General features: G+C 42.8%; 1 protein-coding gene across 2 annotated transcripts; it reads right to left on the bottom strand.

Moving 5' to 3' along the window:
• Positions 1-13,427: 13,427 nt before the first annotated feature.
• LOC118312363 lies at positions 13,428-14,714 on the bottom strand. Of its 2 annotated transcripts, XM_047334064.1 has the most exons (3): positions 13,829-14,714; positions 13,724-13,776; positions 13,428-13,574 (listed from the first exon to the last, which is right to left on the bottom strand). In XM_047334064.1, the coding sequence occupies exons 1-3, from the start codon at positions 14,712-14,714 to the stop codon at positions 13,428-13,430; spliced, it is 1,086 nt and encodes a 361-aa protein (XP_047190020.1). The 2 variants fall into 2 exon arrangements, with proteins under 2 accessions (XP_047190020.1, XP_047190019.1); XM_047334063.1 differs by having other exon boundaries at positions 13,469-13,776.
• Positions 14,715-20,987: the final 6,273 nt, after the last annotated feature.

A 20,987-nucleotide genomic window follows, 5' to 3' on the forward strand; every position in this document is an offset into this window, starting at 1 on the left:
TCCATTATCAGGAGTTGATGGGCGTATAGGGACTTAAATTGATGCTAAAGTCATATTCATTCATATTCAAATGTGCTAACAAACATCCATGTTTCTTAAAGAAAATGTTTGTCAATCTCTGTAAACCATTCTTTCAGCTTGCCCTGTGTTCCTGCAACTCCTTCTCTTGACACTCAAAGTAAATACTTAAAGCAGGACAGAGGAGCCATCTCGTAGCTTCAGTGAACCTATATCGGAGGAGCCATCCTGTAGCTTCAGTGAACCTAGGACAGAGGGGCCATCTTATACCTTCAGTGAAGCCAGGAAAGAATAGCCATTATATTCAGGTGAAGGAAATTCAATCCTAGGAAGAACCAAAGGTAGAAATAACCAAAGTTGTGAACTTGCCTTGCCTCATAGCATTCTATTCCAATTTGTCCAAAATTAGCACTTAAAGAAGTAGCTCATATAGCAACAACAAAAATACGGTATAATAGACGTTCTAACACCATCCTAGCCCGTGGATAACACATTTTTTTAATGGCTGTCATCTGAACCCTTTTTTATTGTTAAGTGTGTACTTTCAATTCAACAGAGAACCAACTAGGTAAACACTGGTCACTTCTCATTTAATAGCTTCCAATACACAGCTCAAAGCAATCCTCCAATTCTGGACCGGATGGGAACTCCTGACCAGTGAACTGATGCTGGAAGTGATCAGCAGTGACCACCCTAAGTATGCAACGATTTTTGAAACACTCCGTCTTCCAGCACACTATCATGACTATGAAGCTTTTGTAACTGACATTCAGGCCTGCTTCAACTCCACTGACACAGGCTTTGGTCTTATTAAGGATGGACTCAATGTCACATAAGTCTCTTGTTACCAAAACAAGATATTTTTCTATTATGTTCATGGGTTGGCTGGGTTTTATCACACACCATTAAGGGTTCTATTTTTTGGTTTAGTTCAATTACACAGATATTCCCAGTTGTCCACATTTTGGTCCTTTGTTGTCGGTTGTATTTTTTGTATTTTGATCAGTATTTAGATTACTGAGATATTCATTTTCCAAATGCAATCCTACTAAAAATGTAATGTAGCCGTAAGCGGCAATTCCGGGTTCAAAACACTTTCTCCTCCAACAGAAGGACCAGGATTGAGTGGGTTTTAGGCTTGACAAAGGTGAGCAAACACACTTCAACTGCTTTAATGCAAGATGTGCACATCCTAACCAAGCAATTAACATTGAATTCTTTCTGTTCTTAATCTTGCAAGTATCAAAATTAAAAAGAGTAATTGTGCAAATAAAATATCTCTCGTGACTGATATCTAATTCTATATGACGTTATTAGATTATTAATACTGAAGCATTAATGTTGAGGTGGAGCTAGTTTTAACTACTTTATTTCACAGGATTTGAGAGTGCACTTATAAACAGCTGGACTACATAGCTGAATTCTAGAATAATTTTTTTGATAGTGTCAGTAAATTCAGCCCTATGCGAGTGCTGAGCATTTTTTCAAGAAATGTAATAGGGAGGTAAATGGGTGGTTGTGGGAGACACTGCACCCTAAATTATCACCAAATCTACCTCTTCCGCAATAACAGTATTATATAATTATTTTCTGCAAGTATGTTTCGTGCATTAGTTGTAACGAAGCAATAGCAACTATCTCACCAGCTCTGGAATTTTGAAATACATACATTCTACAGGAATGCATGTATTTCAAAATTCAGTGACAGTAGTCATTCAAAATAACTGAAATAATTTCAAATTTGTACATTGCTTTTTATTGTACTCCAACTAGAGCTTTAGTGTACATTTAACTGCTTTTACTTAAGGAAAGCCTGGTGATTTGATATAGGATGATGTTCTTTGGCTTTTTAAAAATATCTGGGCCTACAGTCATCAGCCTCGTTCTAAAATGAAAAGATAAATCTAAAGATTGCCATATGAATAAAACAATTAAGTAATTTGGCAATATTTAACCAACTGCACATTTGTGACTGGATTAACTCCAATAATGCAGAATATAAATAAATAGCTGTTACAGATTGCACTCCAGTGTCACTTCCAAGGTTGGACTTCACAAAGTTATTCCTTCAATTTAGATTTCCAGATGAAAACAGTGCTTGACCTGAAGGTTCTGGGTTCAATATGTCTTTCAGGGTCGGAGTATTTCAAGATAAACTGCCAATGCTTGACTGAACGGAACGTTGGAGTTTGGTAGGGCGGGAAGTTTTCTTTCACTCAATGGGCGCAGGAGCTGGATCTCAGGAACACTGACATACGATGCACATGGAGTATGTGGCCCTTTCCAGTCAACACCATTATCCTCATCAACCTGAATTACAGAAGGAATACAGCTGTTCAGAATGTGTAAGCCATTTCATTGTGGGTAAATGTTTCAATTGAGCCAGCGGATAAGATGGTATACATTACGTGATATAAAAATGTTTTTACTTGTGAGAAATCTTGTCCCTCTTTGAGGTTTAGTAACCACAACTCCAAAGGGTGGTTTGCAGTCTTTAGTCCATGATGATTCCATGCCTCTTTGAACAAGTGAAGATTATGTTGAATATGAGGAGTGTATACAGGTCAATCTCTTGGTCAGGGTTAAGTAATATATTGAATATTGTGTAGTAGACATCAAGAACATTTTCATACACATCTCTCCAAAGGCGCTCAATTCCGTGAAGAAACAATGAAATGCAGCCCCGTTGTATTTGAAGCAGTTCACATTATTCGACAGTTAGCAGGATTGGAAAGGAGAGCGCTGAGACAAGAGGAATGTGAACACAGTAAAGAGAGAAGTGAGAGCTGGATTTAAGGTCATGATGTGGTCAGGCCCCCAAACATCCCCATTCTACGATACAAACTGACACAATTGTACTTTGTCTGGTTCCAGCAGCTCTGCAGCAGCAACCCAAATTCTCCTTCTAAATTAGGTTTCTTAGCTATTACGTTTCTTAACTATTAGCTTGCTCACCCCTTTGCATAACATTGGATGTTACGCAAGTACATTTTCATAATGTACCCTATTTTTCACTTATATTTATTCGCACAGTTGCATGTTGGCGTCAGCAAACGCTTCTATCTTCAGAAAAGTGTGTAAATGACGTGCTTTAACATGATGAATGCCACCTGTGCATATTCAAGCAAATTAGCAGGATAGCAAATCTGCATAATTAACGTCCCAATAATACCACATAAGACTACAACTCCTTCCCCCTTTCAAGAAGCGTGGGTCACCTGTGGGTCGCACTGTATGTAACATACAGGGTCACAGGCTGATGCCATGAATTACACTGCATTCCAGCTAAGCAAAAAATGTGAATTAGGAGGTCTGAGCCAATATCAATGATATAACTACTTCTACCTAATGACTTTTCCAGATGACGCAGATCAAGATAAAAGATATGAGATATTTTAATTTCCCGTTACATAATTACCATGCATGTATTGATAGTGTACTGGACATTTATTGTCTTGTCTCATGTAGAGTCTGTGTGGTGACTCTCCAAAACCACGGGACGTTAACTCATCCTTCAACTGTGTAGATAAATGTGAATGTTTTTTTTGGAACTACAGCAGCTCCCTGCATCTAGCAGTGTGTGGTACTCCTGTACACTGCTCTGTGACTGACAGATGGTCCCTTTGCAAAGACTTGAGTAAAACTCATGAAGACAACTTTGTTTGCAATCTTAATTTCAGATTTCTGCCACAGTGTTGGAAGTACCAAGTATCAAGTCAATTAGCTACTGATAATATGTTAAAGATGTTTAAATGATGCCCTGAAGTGAAGTCCACCCTTGTGTATTTTATTCTGTTATTCATAATCTTGTGACCTTATTGTGTCATTGCATTCAATTTTTAAATGTCATGGTGTGGAAGGGGATTTTGCCACTTCATAATTAAACTCCAGATTGAATAATTTACAAGTTGTAAAATCATTGACACTTTCCCTTTAATAGGAAGACAATAGATTGTAACTGCCCAAAGAGACCCATCCAGCCTCCTTAGAATAAAAAAACAGAGGTCAGCTGGCTATTCATCGCTTCCTTTCACCACTTCTTGTCTTTCTTTCTGCTCTCTTCTTCTCTTTCATCATGTGTTATTTGAGAACTGTTCTTAAAACACACAGACCAGAATAATAGTGCATTAGATGGTGCAGAGCCTTTGTCAATCGATCAATCAATTAATATTAGTATAGTGCCAAATCACAACCTACAACATCTCACCGGCCCACCAGCCACTGTTTTGGGTTACAACCAAGGAAGCAAACCAGCACTAGATCAAGTACAGTATAATCCATTGATTTTTATACTGCTATATATTGATGTCGTTACAAGAATCCTAAACCTAGAAATTCCCTCCATAGACCGTAAAATCTTTTAGCATTAGCACCATACTATAATACTATAGCATATTATGGACCACAATGACAGTTGCTCATTTCATCATTACGAGTTCAGATTGTTCACAAATTCCACTGAACATCAGCAGAAAAATAGTTCAATTGCAAATCACATCTTTCGTATCTTAGACTGATCTATTAAATTACAAGTTAAATTAAACTATTTAAATTTTCTACAAAAGGAGATAGTTCCCCATTAAACAAGTGCAATTCAGTTATAATGCTCCAGTATTCAGACACACACTCACACACAAAGTGATAAAAGGTAGAGGGGAGCTCACCTATTACCAACACCCTACCCTGCTGTCCCCTTTGGGGATTGGACCCGTCCCTTGTCACCGTCTGACATTTCTCCCATGGGTCCATGGGTCCAACACACACACACACTCACACAACATCACCAAAGTCAATTCCCAGGGAGCTGTCAAACTATCCTTGGCTAAAGTCCAGATGAGTGAGTGGTAATGTGTATGCACATTTATATGTATGTCTTAATGTGAGACAGTGCCAGTTTTGACATTACCTGATCCCTCTGACACATTCTCAGGGGCAGTGGAGTTATTTTTTGGTAACAATGAAAATAAATAAAAATAAAACCACACATGTTCTATTATCTTTTGGTCTGGTGCTTGTATGATTGGCAGAAATCCTCAGGGGCAGAGAAAAAAAAGTCAAACCTCAACACCTGTTCGGTGTGTGTGTGTGTGTGTGTGTGTGTGTGTGTGAGAGAGAGAGAGGTGTGATGGACATATTCCTCAAGGCATTATTGACAGTTATGTTCATTAGGAGGTGTATTTAAAGAATGTTGTTATTCTCATACCAAACTTGTGTCAAAATTGTGAAGGGTTCTATGAAGCTTAACTTTTCAAAATTGTTTTGGAATAATAACATTTTATAAAAAATATTTTTCTCATCCCTTTAATGAGCTCTTATCTCATAGATCGTTATTCATATTATTTGCTTTATTATTGTTATTACTATCATTATTATTTTGAAATATGAATGTTGTGATTACAAGATACAGATTTCATAGTGACAATATACAACTGCCATGTATAATGAAATTTTCATTACTGTCACATAAAATCTAAAGTATACAATGCAGATTTAATGATTTTGAGACATTATCTACGATAATTAATCATAAGAAAAAAATCTGAAAATCGAAATATAATAATAAGATAATTAGAAGAAATTGATCTTACAACGACATGGATGGAAATCTCAGAATTACGAGAGCTTTCCTAATGACAAAAATCAGCTACCATATCTGCTGGATACAGATGTATTTGTACTGTTGTTTTACTATTACAGCAAGTACCTTTGGTACTACGTATTATCCTGTTAAAAGTATTGCAATTGCTACAACTAGTGCTGCTGCCAAATAAAGCTAAAGCTCAAGCCACATCACCATTAAGCATTTGTGTTCTGATTTTGCTTTCCTGTTCATCAATGCGCCTTACCTGGATGAGATTTACATTAGTTGATGTATCCAGAAACAGCCATAGATCCAATGTTATCCAACTGAAGCATCGGGAGCTGGAATGTATCCCAAGATCAAAAGGATATCACAATTTTCCTATTGTTGGATACATGGAACGAGAGAGTAACTCTCTCACTCAGTGCCTCACTTAAATATTGTTTTTATCTTTCACTCGTCACAAAGGAGACCTGGCCGTGTCTACAAATGACGATAAACTGAGATCATTCAGTCATCGTGTCTATTGTGTAAATGTGACCCTAAAATCGCGAACTCACTCTCACTCACTCACTCTCTCACACACACTTTCACTCACACACACACACACACACACACACACACACACACACACACACACACACACACACACACACACACACACACACACACACACACACACACACACACACACACACACACACACACACACACACACACACACACACACACACACACACACACACAAATCCAATCCTAATCCATTTTTCAGGCAGGTTGTGTTGGAAGAGAAAGGGTTGGCTGTCACTTTACTTAGTCTGTTTTTGTCTCAGTTGTTGCTTTTGTCTGTTGAATGCCACATCTGTTCTGGCTAAGTGTTTTAGCCCAGAGGTACGGTGTTTTAACACAGATGTCTTTTTCCCCCTGAAAAATAGACAAGCGCTTCTAGCTATGGCTTGAATCCAGCAAAGTGAAGTTTGTGTGCAGAGAACTCTTCTCTTATATAGTCATCCACATACATACTAACCCTAACTAAGACAAAACAGGCAATAGAAATAATTTCATATGTATCCATCTTAACGTTAAAGTAATATATTCATTGCTCTGTTATTTTCAATACACCTACTAGTTCATTAACAGATGTTCCATATTGCTGCTTTATCACACAATAATGTAGTTGTAAGAAAATATGAGGATCAGTATAAATGATTCCTTATGTCTCTATTGAATCACCAAGCACATAAACATTTCATAATTACAATAATACAAGTAGTAGTAGAGTATAATATATTTAATCCTACACGACTAGGCTCCAACCGCAAATACCTTTGATTGGAAATGTAATTGCAAAAGGATTAAATGGACTGTACTTACATAGGAGTGTCTAGTCTTATCGACCAATCAAGTGCTTTACAGTACAGACATTCACAATGCGCTTTTATGTCTAGCACTGCCCTATCAGTCATACATCTCTTTACACGCTACCGGCATAGCAAGGACACTACGACATGCAAATTGGACAAGCCAGAAATCGAACCATCATTGATACAGAACGTAACAGTAAAATGCTCACAGACGCATTTCTGTCACGACTCCCCACACTCCATCTCCTCGTTGCCAGATTGTTCTGCCTGCTGTGTGGTATCGCAGTGGGCCAAAGTCTTGGCATGACTTCTTTTATTTTTAAACTTTGTGATATTTTACTCATCGCTCATCCTGATTACCTAGTCATTCACTAGACACTAGAAATTCCCCCCCCAGTCCAGTCTACATGGAACCCAGCCTCAACCAGAAGACAGCCATATCACCAAACACCACTGCTGCATTTAACCAGCCTTACCCATGCTCCTCTGCCATCCTGATCAGCACCTCGACTCCAGTCACATTTAACATCACCGTCACGACTTCATGAGTTTGTGGTGTCCCTTCTGGGGCCAAAAATACAGGTAGCCCTTAACAGTTTATTTCCACCAAAATGGTTAAGGTCAGTGAAAAATGTTGGTCTACTTTAATACAGAAACAGGTCACACTGTCTTCAGACAACCTGTTTATTTACATTTAAGATAAACCACCATAATTCCTTGTGCTTTTGTTGTCTAAAAATAACCACGGACAGGATTCTGGATTTGATCTTCGGACTCTGCTCTGACTAAAATTTATTTTTTTTTCATCCACAGCCACCAATACTTGCTCATTGTGGAATTTGTCGGATTTCCCTGTAATATTGACCTTACTATGTTAAGTGCCATGAGACAATGTATGTTTTGATTTGGCGCTGTACAAATAAAATTGAATTCAATGTCCATAGCCGTGGAAACATATTTTGAGTTGGGAGTGCGGCAGTCTTGAGGCTTAGGGTATTACGTCTGGATGTAGGAACTGGACCCAAATGCAGAATGCGGTGTATGAAAAACTGATTTAATAAACAGAACCAAAAAAACAGACTTACAATATTTTTAGTAAAAACAAGCACAATCCAAAACTCAGGTAATTCGTAAAACTCTAACTCATGCACAGGGACCAAAGGAATAAACAGGAACAAAATAACAAATAGACCACAGGGAAAGAACAGGAACAACATAGGCTGGAAACATCACAGGTATCAAAAAGGGCAGGAATCCAGGTTGGGTCGAAAATCTGGGGGGAAATCACAGGAACAGACTGAGGAAGAATCACAGACAAACTGACACAGACAAAGGGAAGCACAGAGACTAAATAGATACAACAGGGAACAGGTGATGAGACACAGGTGAGGAACAGGTGTGGACAATCACGGGGGCAAGCATCATGTCAAAACACCAAACACACAGGAGAACAGGAAGTGACAACACACGTGGAAGGAAACTACAAAGTAAAACAGGAAATAGAAAACATAATGGATAACCAAAATAACTGAACAGAAGAACACAAGGAATCTTAAATGAATAAATCAAAGTTCAGAAGTAATAAAAACATGAATAACAGACCATAAAGAAAAACAAAGACTTCTCAAGAGTCAACAGAGTTCAAGGGGCAGAATCATGACATGCCGACTTGCTCCCTGTCTGTCCTGTCTCTCGATAGAGTAAGGGTTCATCCATCACTTTCAGTGTTGACAACACTGGAAGTCACAACCAGCACACCGCCAGAATAAAACGGTTGAAACTCTACAAGTTATGATAAGATGATTTAATTCTGTTAAAAATAGACTAAGTCAAGTATAAACGAAAACGGTGTGCAAGGCTGCAGTCTCAGAGCTGCTCTGCTAACGGGGCAAAACACACACACACGAGCCACGGGTTGGCCACTGCTGGACTAGAGGAGACAGGTATCCAGCAGAATGGTACAAGTCATTTAGGGACTTATTGATACCTATGCTCCTAAAATGTTTTTAACTACTATATAGGGAGGTGAGACGCCAGCATCTTGGAAACAGGCTATAATATCTGTGATTCCATGAGGGGAAAGAGAGGAAAGAATGCAGTTTGTATAGACCAATCTCTGTTTCAAACAGATTACAGATTATTCACCTCAATTATGGCAAAAAGACTAGAAATATATAATTCCTGAATTGACTGACACTGACCAAACAAGATTTGTAGATACATGATGTGAGGCAAACTTTGCACCTACTGACAGCATGAGCAAAAACAGTTCAAAGCTTCTGGCAATTAGCCTTGACGCAGTAAAAGGCTTTCTTCTATGAGTTTGGAGTTTTTTTACCTGGTACGTTTTGGCTTCAATGATGCAGTCATAGGTTGTCTTAAGTCAACATATCACTCACCACCTGCTCAGATAAAAATAAATGGCAATCTCTCTAGAAAAGTTACTCTAGAACAGCGTTTCTCAACGTGGGCGTTCAGAGGATGATGGGGGCGCTGGAAGCAATACTTTGGAAAGGGGGGCGTTAAGTTTACCCCATTGTAACTTGACAAGACGGGGAATCATCGTAACTCTTCTGTGCTTCTGTCAGCTTTGTGTGGCGCAGCTCCATGCTGCCTTCACGGGAACGGGACATCAGAGTTTAATTTTATATGAACTCCGTACTGCAGCGTTATAAAGCAGTCTTGTCTTGAACTTTAAAGTCTTCATTAAAATTGTTTTCATGTAGGGCTGAATGATTAATTCAGCCCTTAAGAGTGGCGATTTACAATACTTTACAATGCAGCGCATCTGACCAGGGACATAGTCATGCCCACCAATCAGAAGTTGCCTAGGGCGACTGTGTATATGCCCACCAACAACACACGAGTTAAACCAAAGAGTGAAATTGCATTAGCGGAGCCAGAAGCAACATTTGACAATTTAGTCCTGAAGAAAAGCAGAAATTCTGTGATACGGGAGTGTTTCAGGTTTGGGCCGGCAGATGTGCAACAAAAGGTATTGTGCAAAGCATTCAGTTGCTATGTCCAGAGGCAACACTACCAACCTGTACCACGACTATTCCCTCGTTAAAGAGACAGGATAAGCAACCTGGATAGGGGGGCGCTGGCCCAAAAAAGGTTGAGAACCTTCGAGTGGATGCCGCCAAGGATGCCCCTTAAACCCTACCCTCTTTGCCTTATACATAGAGCCACTTGCTCAAGCAATTAGAGAAAATGTTGAAATAAGGGGGAATCCTAGTTAAAGAAATAGAATACAACATGTCTGTACGCGGATGACGTTCTCGTGACTCTCTCGAGGCCAGACTCTAGCCTGCCTGAACTTATGTCCCTACTCTGCCAATTTGGTTTCTACTCAGGATATAAATTAAACATAACAAAAAATCCTCACCACACACCAACATGCGTGAAAAAGACAATTTAAATGGAAAACTACTAATATCAAATATCTTGGTGTTAAAATAAAAAAGGATCTAACTAATATTTATTATGCAAATTACTATCACAGAATAAATAACAAATTTTGATAGATGGGCACCTTTAAAACGTAATATGCATAATCAAATAGAGATTGTAAAGATGAACATATTATCACAACTGTTGTTCCTCTTTCAATACCTACCTGGAGAAATGCCAATAAAACAGTTAATTGAATGGAAACTAATGACTTCCAGGTTCATTTGATAGGGTGGGAAACCGAGGGCGCGACTTAGCAAAAGAGAAGGGAGGAATGTTGCTCCCATGCTTGATAGACAAGTATGAAGTGGCACAATTAAGATATTTAGTCTGTTGCTGTAATGATGAGTACAATGCAAAATGCAGAGAACGAGAATTAAACCAGTTGGATGTACCTCTTCAATCCACACTGGTTGATAAAATCACTAAGATCTTGCACTCAGATAAATTAAGTCAATGGACAATGGTTCTTCTCAATATCTGGTTTAAAGAATGTAAAAATTTGAAATTGATAGAAATATTTGGCTGTAGAGATTTTAAACCAGCAGAGCTGAATTCTGAGATTTAAACAATGGATCTGAAAAGGCATTAGTTTATTAAGTTACTGTACCTGCAGCAATGTAAATGTAATGGGATGTAAGTCCAATCCTCCAAAGATACAAATTTACAAGTTTTTAAATGTACTGTTTACTACATTGAATTTTAAAAGAGGGCCCACTGCTCCACCATAACTCCAGGCACAATGTGTCAGGCAGCTGTACAAGAGAATAGGCAGCGGTCAACAGTATTGTGTTGGACAGGAGAAAAAATTGAGAAAAGAAAGTCCTGTAAGCTTAGCTTGAAGGGCCCAGAAGACTGAAAACATTCAAGTTAATTTTGTTTGTTCACCTTCAACTAATGTCTTCACGAAGCTTTGCTTATGCGACACTAACAGTGGACTGATTCTGGTTTTAACTCATGGGGTCAAGTTATTATAAGATAAGTTAACATAAAATAATCCTTAATTCATCACACAATGGGGACATTTTGTTGTTACAGCAGCAAAGTGGATAGCAGAAATTTAAGAAGAAAAAGCTATAAGTTATGTTGATAAAAAATAAGATACACATACTGTATACAGAGTAGTAGTAACAATAATTGCACAAATATTTCAAGGTTTGGAATTGCACTCAACTGAAATAAAAAAATCATATTGTGTGAATGTAAAACAAATATATGAGATGAGATGAGATGAGATTCAACTTTATTGTCATTACACATATACAAGTATAGAGTAACGAAATGAGGTTTGGCATCTCACCAGAAGTGCAATAAGCAGATAGTGCAAGAGTCTGTGCTATGTACAAAAGTAATTACAGAATTTACAGATAGGATTAATGGGATGCTATAAATATAAATAAATACTATAAATATAAGTATAAGTGTATTCTACAGACTATAATATACAGATTAAGGTGCAGTGAACATGCTATGCTAGGTAACAGATAATATACAGAATATACAGAATATGGAAAAATGTACAGGTCGATAACTTATTGAGGTGATATGAACATACTATACAGATTTAGTTGCAGTGGACAATAATACAGGTGGATGAGAGATGTGTGTGTGTGTGACCAGGAGGAGTGGTGGGGGGATGATGGGTGTGAGGAGATATGCAGGGGCAGGGGGGTCAGCGGGGGGCAGAGTTCGGAAGGGAGACAGAGTTCAGAGTTCGGGGGGCAGAGTTCAATAGAGAAACAGCTCTGGGGAAAAAGCTGTTCTTCAGTCTGCTGGTTCTGGTCCGAAGGCTTCTGTTGCGCCTACCAGAGGGCAAGAGGACAAACAGTTCGTGGGCAGGGTGGGAGGGGTCTTTAAGGATGCTGCGGGCTCGACGCAGACAGCGTTTCCTCTGGACGTCCTCAATGGCGGGAAGTGGACACCTTGTGATGCGCTGGGCAGTTTTTACCACCCGCTGTATCGCCTTACGGTCTGCGACAGAGCAGTTTCCGTACCAGACTGTGACACAGCTGGTCAGGATGCTCTCGATCACACAGCGGTAGAAGTTAGTCAGTACAGCTGAAGACAGGTGGTGTCTCTTCAGTGTCCTCAGGAAAAATAGGCGTTGGTGGGCCTTCTTAACCAGACTGGAGGTGTTAGTGGACCAGGAGAGGTCCTCTGTGATGTGGGTCCCGAGGAACTTGAAGCTGGAGACACGTTCAACAGCCATCCCGTTGATGTGAATGGGATTGTGCGTGCTTCCTCTTTTTCTCCTGAAGTCCACGATGAGCTCCTTCGTCTTGCTGGTGTTGAGGAGCAGGTTATTGTCAGCACACCAAGCGGCCAGATGCTGTACCTCCTCCCTGTAGGCTGTCTCGTCGTTGTTGCTGATGAGGCCAATCACCGTCGTATCGTCCGCAAACTTGATGATGGTGTTGGATCCATGTACAGGTCTGCAGACGTGGGTGAAGAGGGAGTAGAGGAATGGGCTCAGCACACAGCCTTGTGGTACGCCTGTATTGAGTGTGATGGTGGTGGAGCAGGTGTGTCCTGACTTAACATACTGGGGTCTGTTGGTCAGAAAGTCCATTAGCCAGTGACGGAGGGGGTTGTTGAAGCCCAAGTCTCCGAGTTTAGTGTTTAACTTGGAGGGGATGACAGTGTTGAATGCTGAGCTAAAATCAACAAACAGCATTCGTGCGTATGTGTTGTTATTGTCCAGATGTGTGAGCACAGAATGCAGCACAGTGGAGACTGCATCCTCTGTACTCCTATTGCTGCGGTAGGCAAACTGGTATGAGTCCAGTGTGGGTGGGAGGCAGTTTTTCAGGTGTGCTAGGACCAGTCGCTCAAAGCACTTCATAATGATGGGTGTGAGAGCTACAGGGCGGTAGTCGTTTAGGCCCGTCGGGCTGGAGTGTTTCGGCACTGGGACAATGGAGGTGGCTTTGAAGCATGCTGGCACAGCTGCCTGGGCGAGGGACAGGTTGAAAATGTCTGTAAAGACCCCAGTGAGCTGCTCTGCACATCCTCTAAGCACGCGCCCGGGGGTACCGTCTGGACCAGCAGCCTTTCAAACGTTGATCTGGCTCAGTGCAGCATGAACGTCTGAGGAGGTGAGTGAGAGGGGCTGGTCGTCTGAAGGGGGTCTGGTCGTGGTCTGCGTCTCCCTGTTGTCTCTATCGAAACGAGCATAGAAGTGATTTAGCTCATTCAGGAAGGAGACATCTGTGGTTATCGGGGTGGAGTTGCTGGGTTTATAATCACTGATGGCCTGGATGCCCTGCCACATGCGTCTGGGGTCGGAGTTGGAGAAGTGTTCCTCTACCTTAAGCTTGTAGCAGTGCTTGGCCTTGATGATGCCCCTCCTCAGGTTTGCCCTGGATATGCTGTAGGCCAGTGCATCGCCTGATCTGAAGGCGATGTTACGGGCCTTCAGCAGGAGCCGCACCTCCTTGTTCATCCACGGTTTCTGATTTGGGTACGTGGTGATCTGTTTCCATGTTGTAACACTGCCGACGGTGGTGTTGATATAGTCCAGCACAGAAGAGGTGTAGGTGCCAATATCTGTGAGAGCCACAGGTAGCCTGAGAAGCAAACATACTCCAGTCTGTATGATGGAACTTGTCCTGAAGTAAAGAGTCTGTCCCCGCTGGCCACACTTTAATGGTTGTCACTGATGGCTTCACACGTTGGATGAGTGGGGAGTACTTGGGGATGAGGAACAAAGAAAGGTGGTCTGACTGTCCCAGGTGGGGGAGGGGGGTCGTGGTGTAGGCTCCTGCGATGTTTGTGTAAACATGATCTAAAGTTTTGTTTCCTCTTGTATTGCAGGAAACATGCTGGTGAAATTTAGGGAGCACTGTCTTTAGGTTTGAGTGATTAAAATCACCTGCAACTATAAATGCTGCCTCCGGGTGAGCAGTCTGTTGTTTGCTGATAGCTGTGTAAAGTTCGTTCATAGCAGCTTTTGCATCGGCATCCGGGGGGATGTAGACTGCAGTTACAATAGTGGAGCTAAGCTCCCTTGGCTGATAGAAAGGTCTACATTTAACCATGAGAAACTCAAGGTTAGCTGAGCAGTGTCTCCCTACAATGACAGAGTCTGTGCACCAAGCTTTATTGATATAAATGCACAGCCCTCCTCCCCTGGTCTTACCGGAGTCAGCTGCTGTCCTGTCTGCCCGGAGTGTGTGCCGACCGGCTAGCTTGATAGCATCGTCCGGTACTCTGTTGTTTAGCCAAGTTTCCGTGAAGATCATGACATTACAGTCCATAAGTATTTTGCTGTGGATGATGCGAAGTCGTAGCTCATCCATTTTGTTCACCAAAGACCGCACATTTGCGAGGAAAATGCTGGGTAACGGGAGTCGATGCGGTGTTATATATGATACAAAACTATAAAACTGCAAATGTATTTATTACGATGGCCCTCAATGTCCCCTGCCACTGTGTGTGTGTGTGTGTGTGTGTGTGCACGCGTAATATAATATATATATAATACTCCTTGATGTACCAACCCAATTTCAGAAAGAGGCGTTATTTTCTTTGTGATTGCAAATATCAGGCTCACGTGAGATTATGGCACCAGCAGCATTTGGCACACTTACAGGCTTTCATAAATAAATAATACACACACTGAAGCAATTCCTAAAACATTCAAATAAACCACCATGGCACCTAGAATAGAATGGAAATGTACATGCTCACATATTTTTGTTAAACGTGACGCTCAAATACAGATTACTTCTCGGGAACAGGGGCACCACACAGGCTTCCACTATCCTGAGATAATCGAAAGTAAGTTTGTTTGTATTATCTATTATTATAACCGAGCAAGAATGCATTAGTCAGCTCACAAAGCATTAGCTCTTACAGGCAAATACTGTAAATGCATCTCGCGCACGCACGCACAGACACGCAGCGAGAAAGCATGGAGCAGCGGCCATATAGATGGAATTGAAATATAAGCACCCTACCTTATCTTGTCAGAAGATGTCGCATCAGTAAACTTTTCTCACCACCCTGTCAATGATGCAATCCATGTCCATCACCTGTGATTGTTTGGGACTCCTCACTCGACTCACACAATGAGTCAGTAGCTGGATTGCTGCTGCTAGCCGCAGCTAAATTAGCTAATTTACTGCTGCTATCAGTTGCTTTGGTGCACAAAAAATATCCGTTAACTTTGCACATTTCACTGCACCAGCCTCTCCGTCTTTCCTCTATTTCTACCTCATTTTTTCTTTACCTTCTTTTCTCTTCTTACCGCTTTTCTCCATTTTTGTTGGCACTAGGTTTCCATGTAGGCTTGATATTTCACCTGAATGGTTGTGATTTGAATTATGACAGCCAAAACTGTCTGGGCCGACCCACTTGGGTAGGGGCCCGTCCTGCTCACCACTTTGATTAAATATCCAGCCCCTCCCAACACATACACAAAAGTGGGACCAGGCCATTCTATTTAGTAGGACGGTGTCATACGCCAATGTTGTCGCATGAGTTGAATTTCATTTTTTCTTATTTTCAACAGCCCAAATCGTCCCAAAAGTGAGATTGCCATTCCACCCATCGCCATCACTACAAACATGATATTCCTCCTTGTCACACCTGAATGTGTTTGTTTGTGTATGTGAAAGAGGGAGTAAAAGTGACACACCCTATAACAAGCTTTTTTAAACCCTTATATCTGGTTATATTATTCATTATATATTTATGCATTTCATATGCTGTCATTAACTTCTGTTGTCTAAAGCTGCTGTAAACACTACATGTGTCAAGGTGGTGCAGGAACAGGAACCAAATGCAGAGTGTGGTGTAATTTACTAAACAAGAGGACAAGAAAACAGACTTGCATTGTCTAAACAAAAACAAAGTTGAACTTAGAGCGTCCACGGATGAAGAAAAAGGAATCACGGAAGAGAACAATTGCCAAAAACTCAGGGAAGTGACTGGGAACAAACAGGTAAAAGGGTTGGGGTAAAAATCACAGACAAACTCAGAAAGACGGGGAAGCACAGAGACTAAATAGATACAAGGAGGCACTGGAAACAGGTGAGACTCATTTGGAACAGGTGTGGACAATCACTGGGGCAAGAGACAAGTGGAAATGCCAAACACACAGGAGAACAGGAAGTGACAACACACGAGGAAGAAAACCACAAAGTAAAACAGGAAATCACAAATTCAAGATACAAAATAAATAAAGATAACTTATTGACAACCTAGACACAAGGAAAGTCGCTACAAAAGAAAACAAGAAACAACAACAAGGGACCAAGAAACCAACACAAGGAATAACAATCAAACAAAAGTCCACTAGACACAAGAGTGTCTAGTGTGACAATTTGTGTTGGAAGTACGTATCCAACTTATCTTATAACTTCACAACAATTTAAATACAGCGATCTCATATCCCGCCCTGTCCAAAATATTTAAAAAATCTAACATCCCAGCTCTAAGGTATTTGAAGTGGACAAAGGTTGTCCACTTCAAATACCTTTGTATTGGACCTGGGGTATGCCAAGTGGACAGAGGTCATATCTCCCATCAGCTTATGATTTGGGGGCTGGAATTTCAATATGATGGTTCCTGCTAACCTGGCTGGCAGCCAGTGTCCATTAACAATGCATTTTACATACCTTATGATTGAACCAGGGTTAAATTAGTAACTTATGTGTCGAATGGCAATACCTGTCCACTGGTGACCAATGCCATACCTCCAGTAGTGTCCAATGGCAATACCTTGCGACTGACTAAAGCTGATCCTTGACCAAGTGTCGGCACCCAGTGTCAAATTGGCAATACCTTACCTGGTGTCCATCGGACAGTGGAGGTACTGCCATTGGACACTGGGTGCCAACACTTGGTTAAAGTTCAGCTTTTGTTCAGTCACAGGTCATTGCCATTGGATAGCGGTGGAGGTATTGCCAATGGACTGGACACAGGGCAACTTCTATGCATAGCTTAAAGGTATACATTCCTATAATCTAGCATACACTCTTAAGGATCATAGGCACACATATTCCTTTGATGTGGGATGAAAAGACATACACTGGACATATTGCCAAGGGGTGGTTCTAAGGGAGAAATGCCACCAGAATCTTACTATCTGACAACGCCACCTGGGGACCTTCATCCCAGGAAATGTTTGCAAAAGAAATAATAATTTATTGATAATTCAATGATTGATGACTGGAAGTGCCTGTGAAGAGGATGGTCAGAAATGTAGATATTAAATCAAATAATAGAAAATGTACAAAAGATTTATTACAAAATCTTAGCTGTCAAAGGTAAGTTTTTAACAAATACTCTCCCAGTTACTTAAAATTACCCAAGAAAAAAGGGGGGAAGTGGGCAATTCGTGTTCCAGTGCTGTCGCCACGACAAGCTGTCTACTAGCTCCACTGGAAAGGGGGTATAACAAATTAAATAAATAAAAACAAACTAGTTGGTTATCCTCTCCGGGAGCCATCACCTTACCGTGGTGGAGGGGTTTGTGTGTCCACGTGGGCGTTGAAGTCTCCCAGCAGAACAACGGAGTCCCCTACTGGGGTCCTTTGCAGGACTCCATTCAGGGTCTCCAAAAAGGCCGAAGACTCTGAACTCCTGTTTGGTGCATATGCACAAACAACAGTCAGAGTTTTCCCCCCTACCACCCGAAGGCGTAGGGAGGCGACCCTTTTGTCCACCGGGGTAAACTCCAACACAGCGGCGCTCAGCCGGGGGTTTGTGAGTATCCCCACACCCGCCCGTCGCCTCTCCCCCTGGGCAACTCCAGAGAAAAAAAGAGTCCAACCCCTATCCAGGAGTACAGTTCCAGAACCGAAACTGTGCGTAGAGGTAAGCCCCACGAGATCCAACTGGTAGCGCTCCACCTCCCGCACAAGCAAGTGGTTGTTTGTTATTAGACTTCTGTGCTAGCCATGGCTTGTCTATAATGAACACCATGTTCGAACATAAGGATGCTCATAAGTGTACATGGTACCAGAGCACCCTAGGCCAAAGGTCGATGATCGATTTTGTGAGCGTTTCATCTGATCTGAGGCCGCATGTTTTGGACACTCGGGTGAAGAGAGGGGCGGAGCTGTCAACTGATCATCATCTGGTGGTGAGTTGGATCCGGGGGTGGGGGAAGACTCTGGATAGACCTGGTAAGCCCAAACGTGTAGTGCGGGTGAACTGGGAACGTCTGGAGGAGGCCCCCATCCAGGAGATTTTCAACTCACACCTCCGGCGGAGCTTTTCTGGCATTCCTGTGGAGGTTGGGGGCATTGAACCCGAGTGGGAAATGTTCAAAGCTTCCATTGCTGAAGCTGCGGCGGTGAGCTGTGGTCTCAAGGTCTTAGGTGCCTCAAGGGGCGGTAACCCTCGAACTCCGTGGTGGACACCGGTGGTCAGGGAAGCTGTCCTACTGAAGAAGGAGTCCTTTAGGGATATGTTATCCCAGAGGACTCCGGAAGCAGTTGCAAGGTACCGACGGGCCCGAAGGGCTGCAGCCTCTGCCGTGTCAGAGGCAAAACAGCGGATGTGGGAGAAGTTCGGAGAAGTCATGGAGAAGGACTTTAGGTCGGCACCAAGATGCTTCTGGAAAACCATTCGACATCTCAGGAGGGGGAAACGGGAAACCATCCAAGCTGTGTACAGTAAGGATGGGACACTGTTGACCTCAACTGAGGAGGTAATCGGGCGGTGGAAGGAGCATTTTGAGGAACTCCTGAATCCTACTAACACGCACTCTATGGTAGAGGCAGAGCTGGAGGCTGATGGAGGATCATCGTCAATTTCCCTGGCGGAGGTCACTGTGGTAGTCAAACAACTTCACAGTGGCAAAGCCCCAGGGGTTGATCAGATCCGCCCAGAAATGTTGAAAGCTTTGGGTGTGGAGGGGCTGTCTTGGTTGACACGTCTCTGCAACATTGCGTGGAGGTCGGGTACAGTGCCAAACGAGTGGCAGACCGGGGTGGTGGTTCCCCTGTTCAAAAAGGGGGACCAGAGAGTGTGTGCCAATTACAGGGGTATCACACTTCTCAGCCTCCCGGGTAAAGTCTACTCCAAGGTGCTGGAAAGGAGGGTTCGGCCAATAGTCGAACCTCAGATTGAAGAGGAACAATGTGGATTCCGTCCTGGACGTGGAACAACGGACCAGCTCTTTACCCTTGCAAGGATCCTGGAGGGGGCCTGGGAGTATGCCCATCCAGTCTACATGTGCTTTGTGGATTTGGAGAAGGCGTATGACCGGGTCCCCCGGGAGATACTGTGGGAGGTGCTGAGGGAGTATGGGGTGAGGGGGTCACTTCTTGGGGCCATCCAATCCCTGTATACTCAAAGCAATAGCTGTGTCCGGGTTCTCGGCAGTAAGTCGGATTCGTTCCCGGTGGGGGTTGGTCTCCGCCAGGGGTGCGCTTTGTCACCAATCCTGTTTGTGATATTCATGGACAGGATATCGAGGCGTAGTCGTGGTGGGGTGGGGTTGCAGCTCGGTGGCCTGGGGATCTCATCACTGCTTTTTGCAGATGATGTGGTCCTGATGGCACCATCGGTCTGTGATCTTCAGCACTCACTGGATCAGTTCGCAGCCGAGTGTGGAGCGGTTGGGATGAGAATCAGCACCTCAAAATCTGAGGCCATGGTTCTCAGCAGGAAACCGGTGGATTGTCTACTCTGGGTAGGGAATGAGCCCTTACCTCAAGTAAAGGAGTTTAAGTACCTCGGGGTCTTGTTTGCGAGTGAGGGGACAATGGAGCGTGAGATTGGCCGTAGAATTGGAGCAGCGGGGGCGGTATTGCACTCGCTTTGCCGCACCGTTGTGACAAAAAGGGAGCTGAGCCGGAAGGCAAAGCTCTCGATCTACCGGTCAATCTTTGTTCCTACCCTCACCTATGGTCATGAAGGATGGGTCGTGACCGAAAAAAACGAGATCGCGAGTACAAGCGGCCGAAATGGGTTTCCTTAGAAAGGTGGCTGGGGTCTCCCTTAGAGATAGGGTGAGAAGCTCAGTCATCCGTGAGGAGCTCGGAGTAGAGCCGCTGCTCCTTTGCGTAGAAAGGAGCCAGTTAAGGTGGTTCGGGCATCTGGTAAGGATGCCCCCTGGGCGCCTCCCCTGGGAGGTGTTCCAGGCACGTCCAGCTGGGAAGAGACCTCGGGGTAGACCCAGGACTAGGTGGAGAGATTATATCTCCACACTGGCCTGGGAACGCCTCGGGATCCCCCAGTCAGACCTGGTTAATGTGGCCCGGGAAAGGGAAGTTTGGGGCCCCCTACTGAAGCTGCTGCCCCCGCAACCCGACCACGGATAAGCGGTTGAAGATGAGATGAGATGAGATAGTTGGTTATATCTAAAATACAAGCAGACCAAACAGGGAGAGTGCCATCTGGTGGACCTGTAACAAAATTATACTAAAATGTTTAAAATCCTAACAACTAAACTAATGCAAAACTGGCCACTGACAGGCGGAGACAAAGCAAAGAGCCAGCCATGAGAGCACAGGTGCTTTAAATAAGCTCAGCTAATGGGGGGTTTGGTCTGGGTGGAGCTAATTTGATACTATGGAGATGCGTTCAAGAGCCAATGTGGCTGAACACCTGTAGGT

Source organism: Scophthalmus maximus, chromosome 8 (genome assembly GCF_022379125.1).
Source record: "Scophthalmus maximus strain ysfricsl-2021 chromosome 8, ASM2237912v1, whole genome shotgun sequence".
NCBI classification, from domain to species: domain Eukaryota; kingdom Metazoa; phylum Chordata; class Actinopteri; order Pleuronectiformes; family Scophthalmidae; genus Scophthalmus; species Scophthalmus maximus.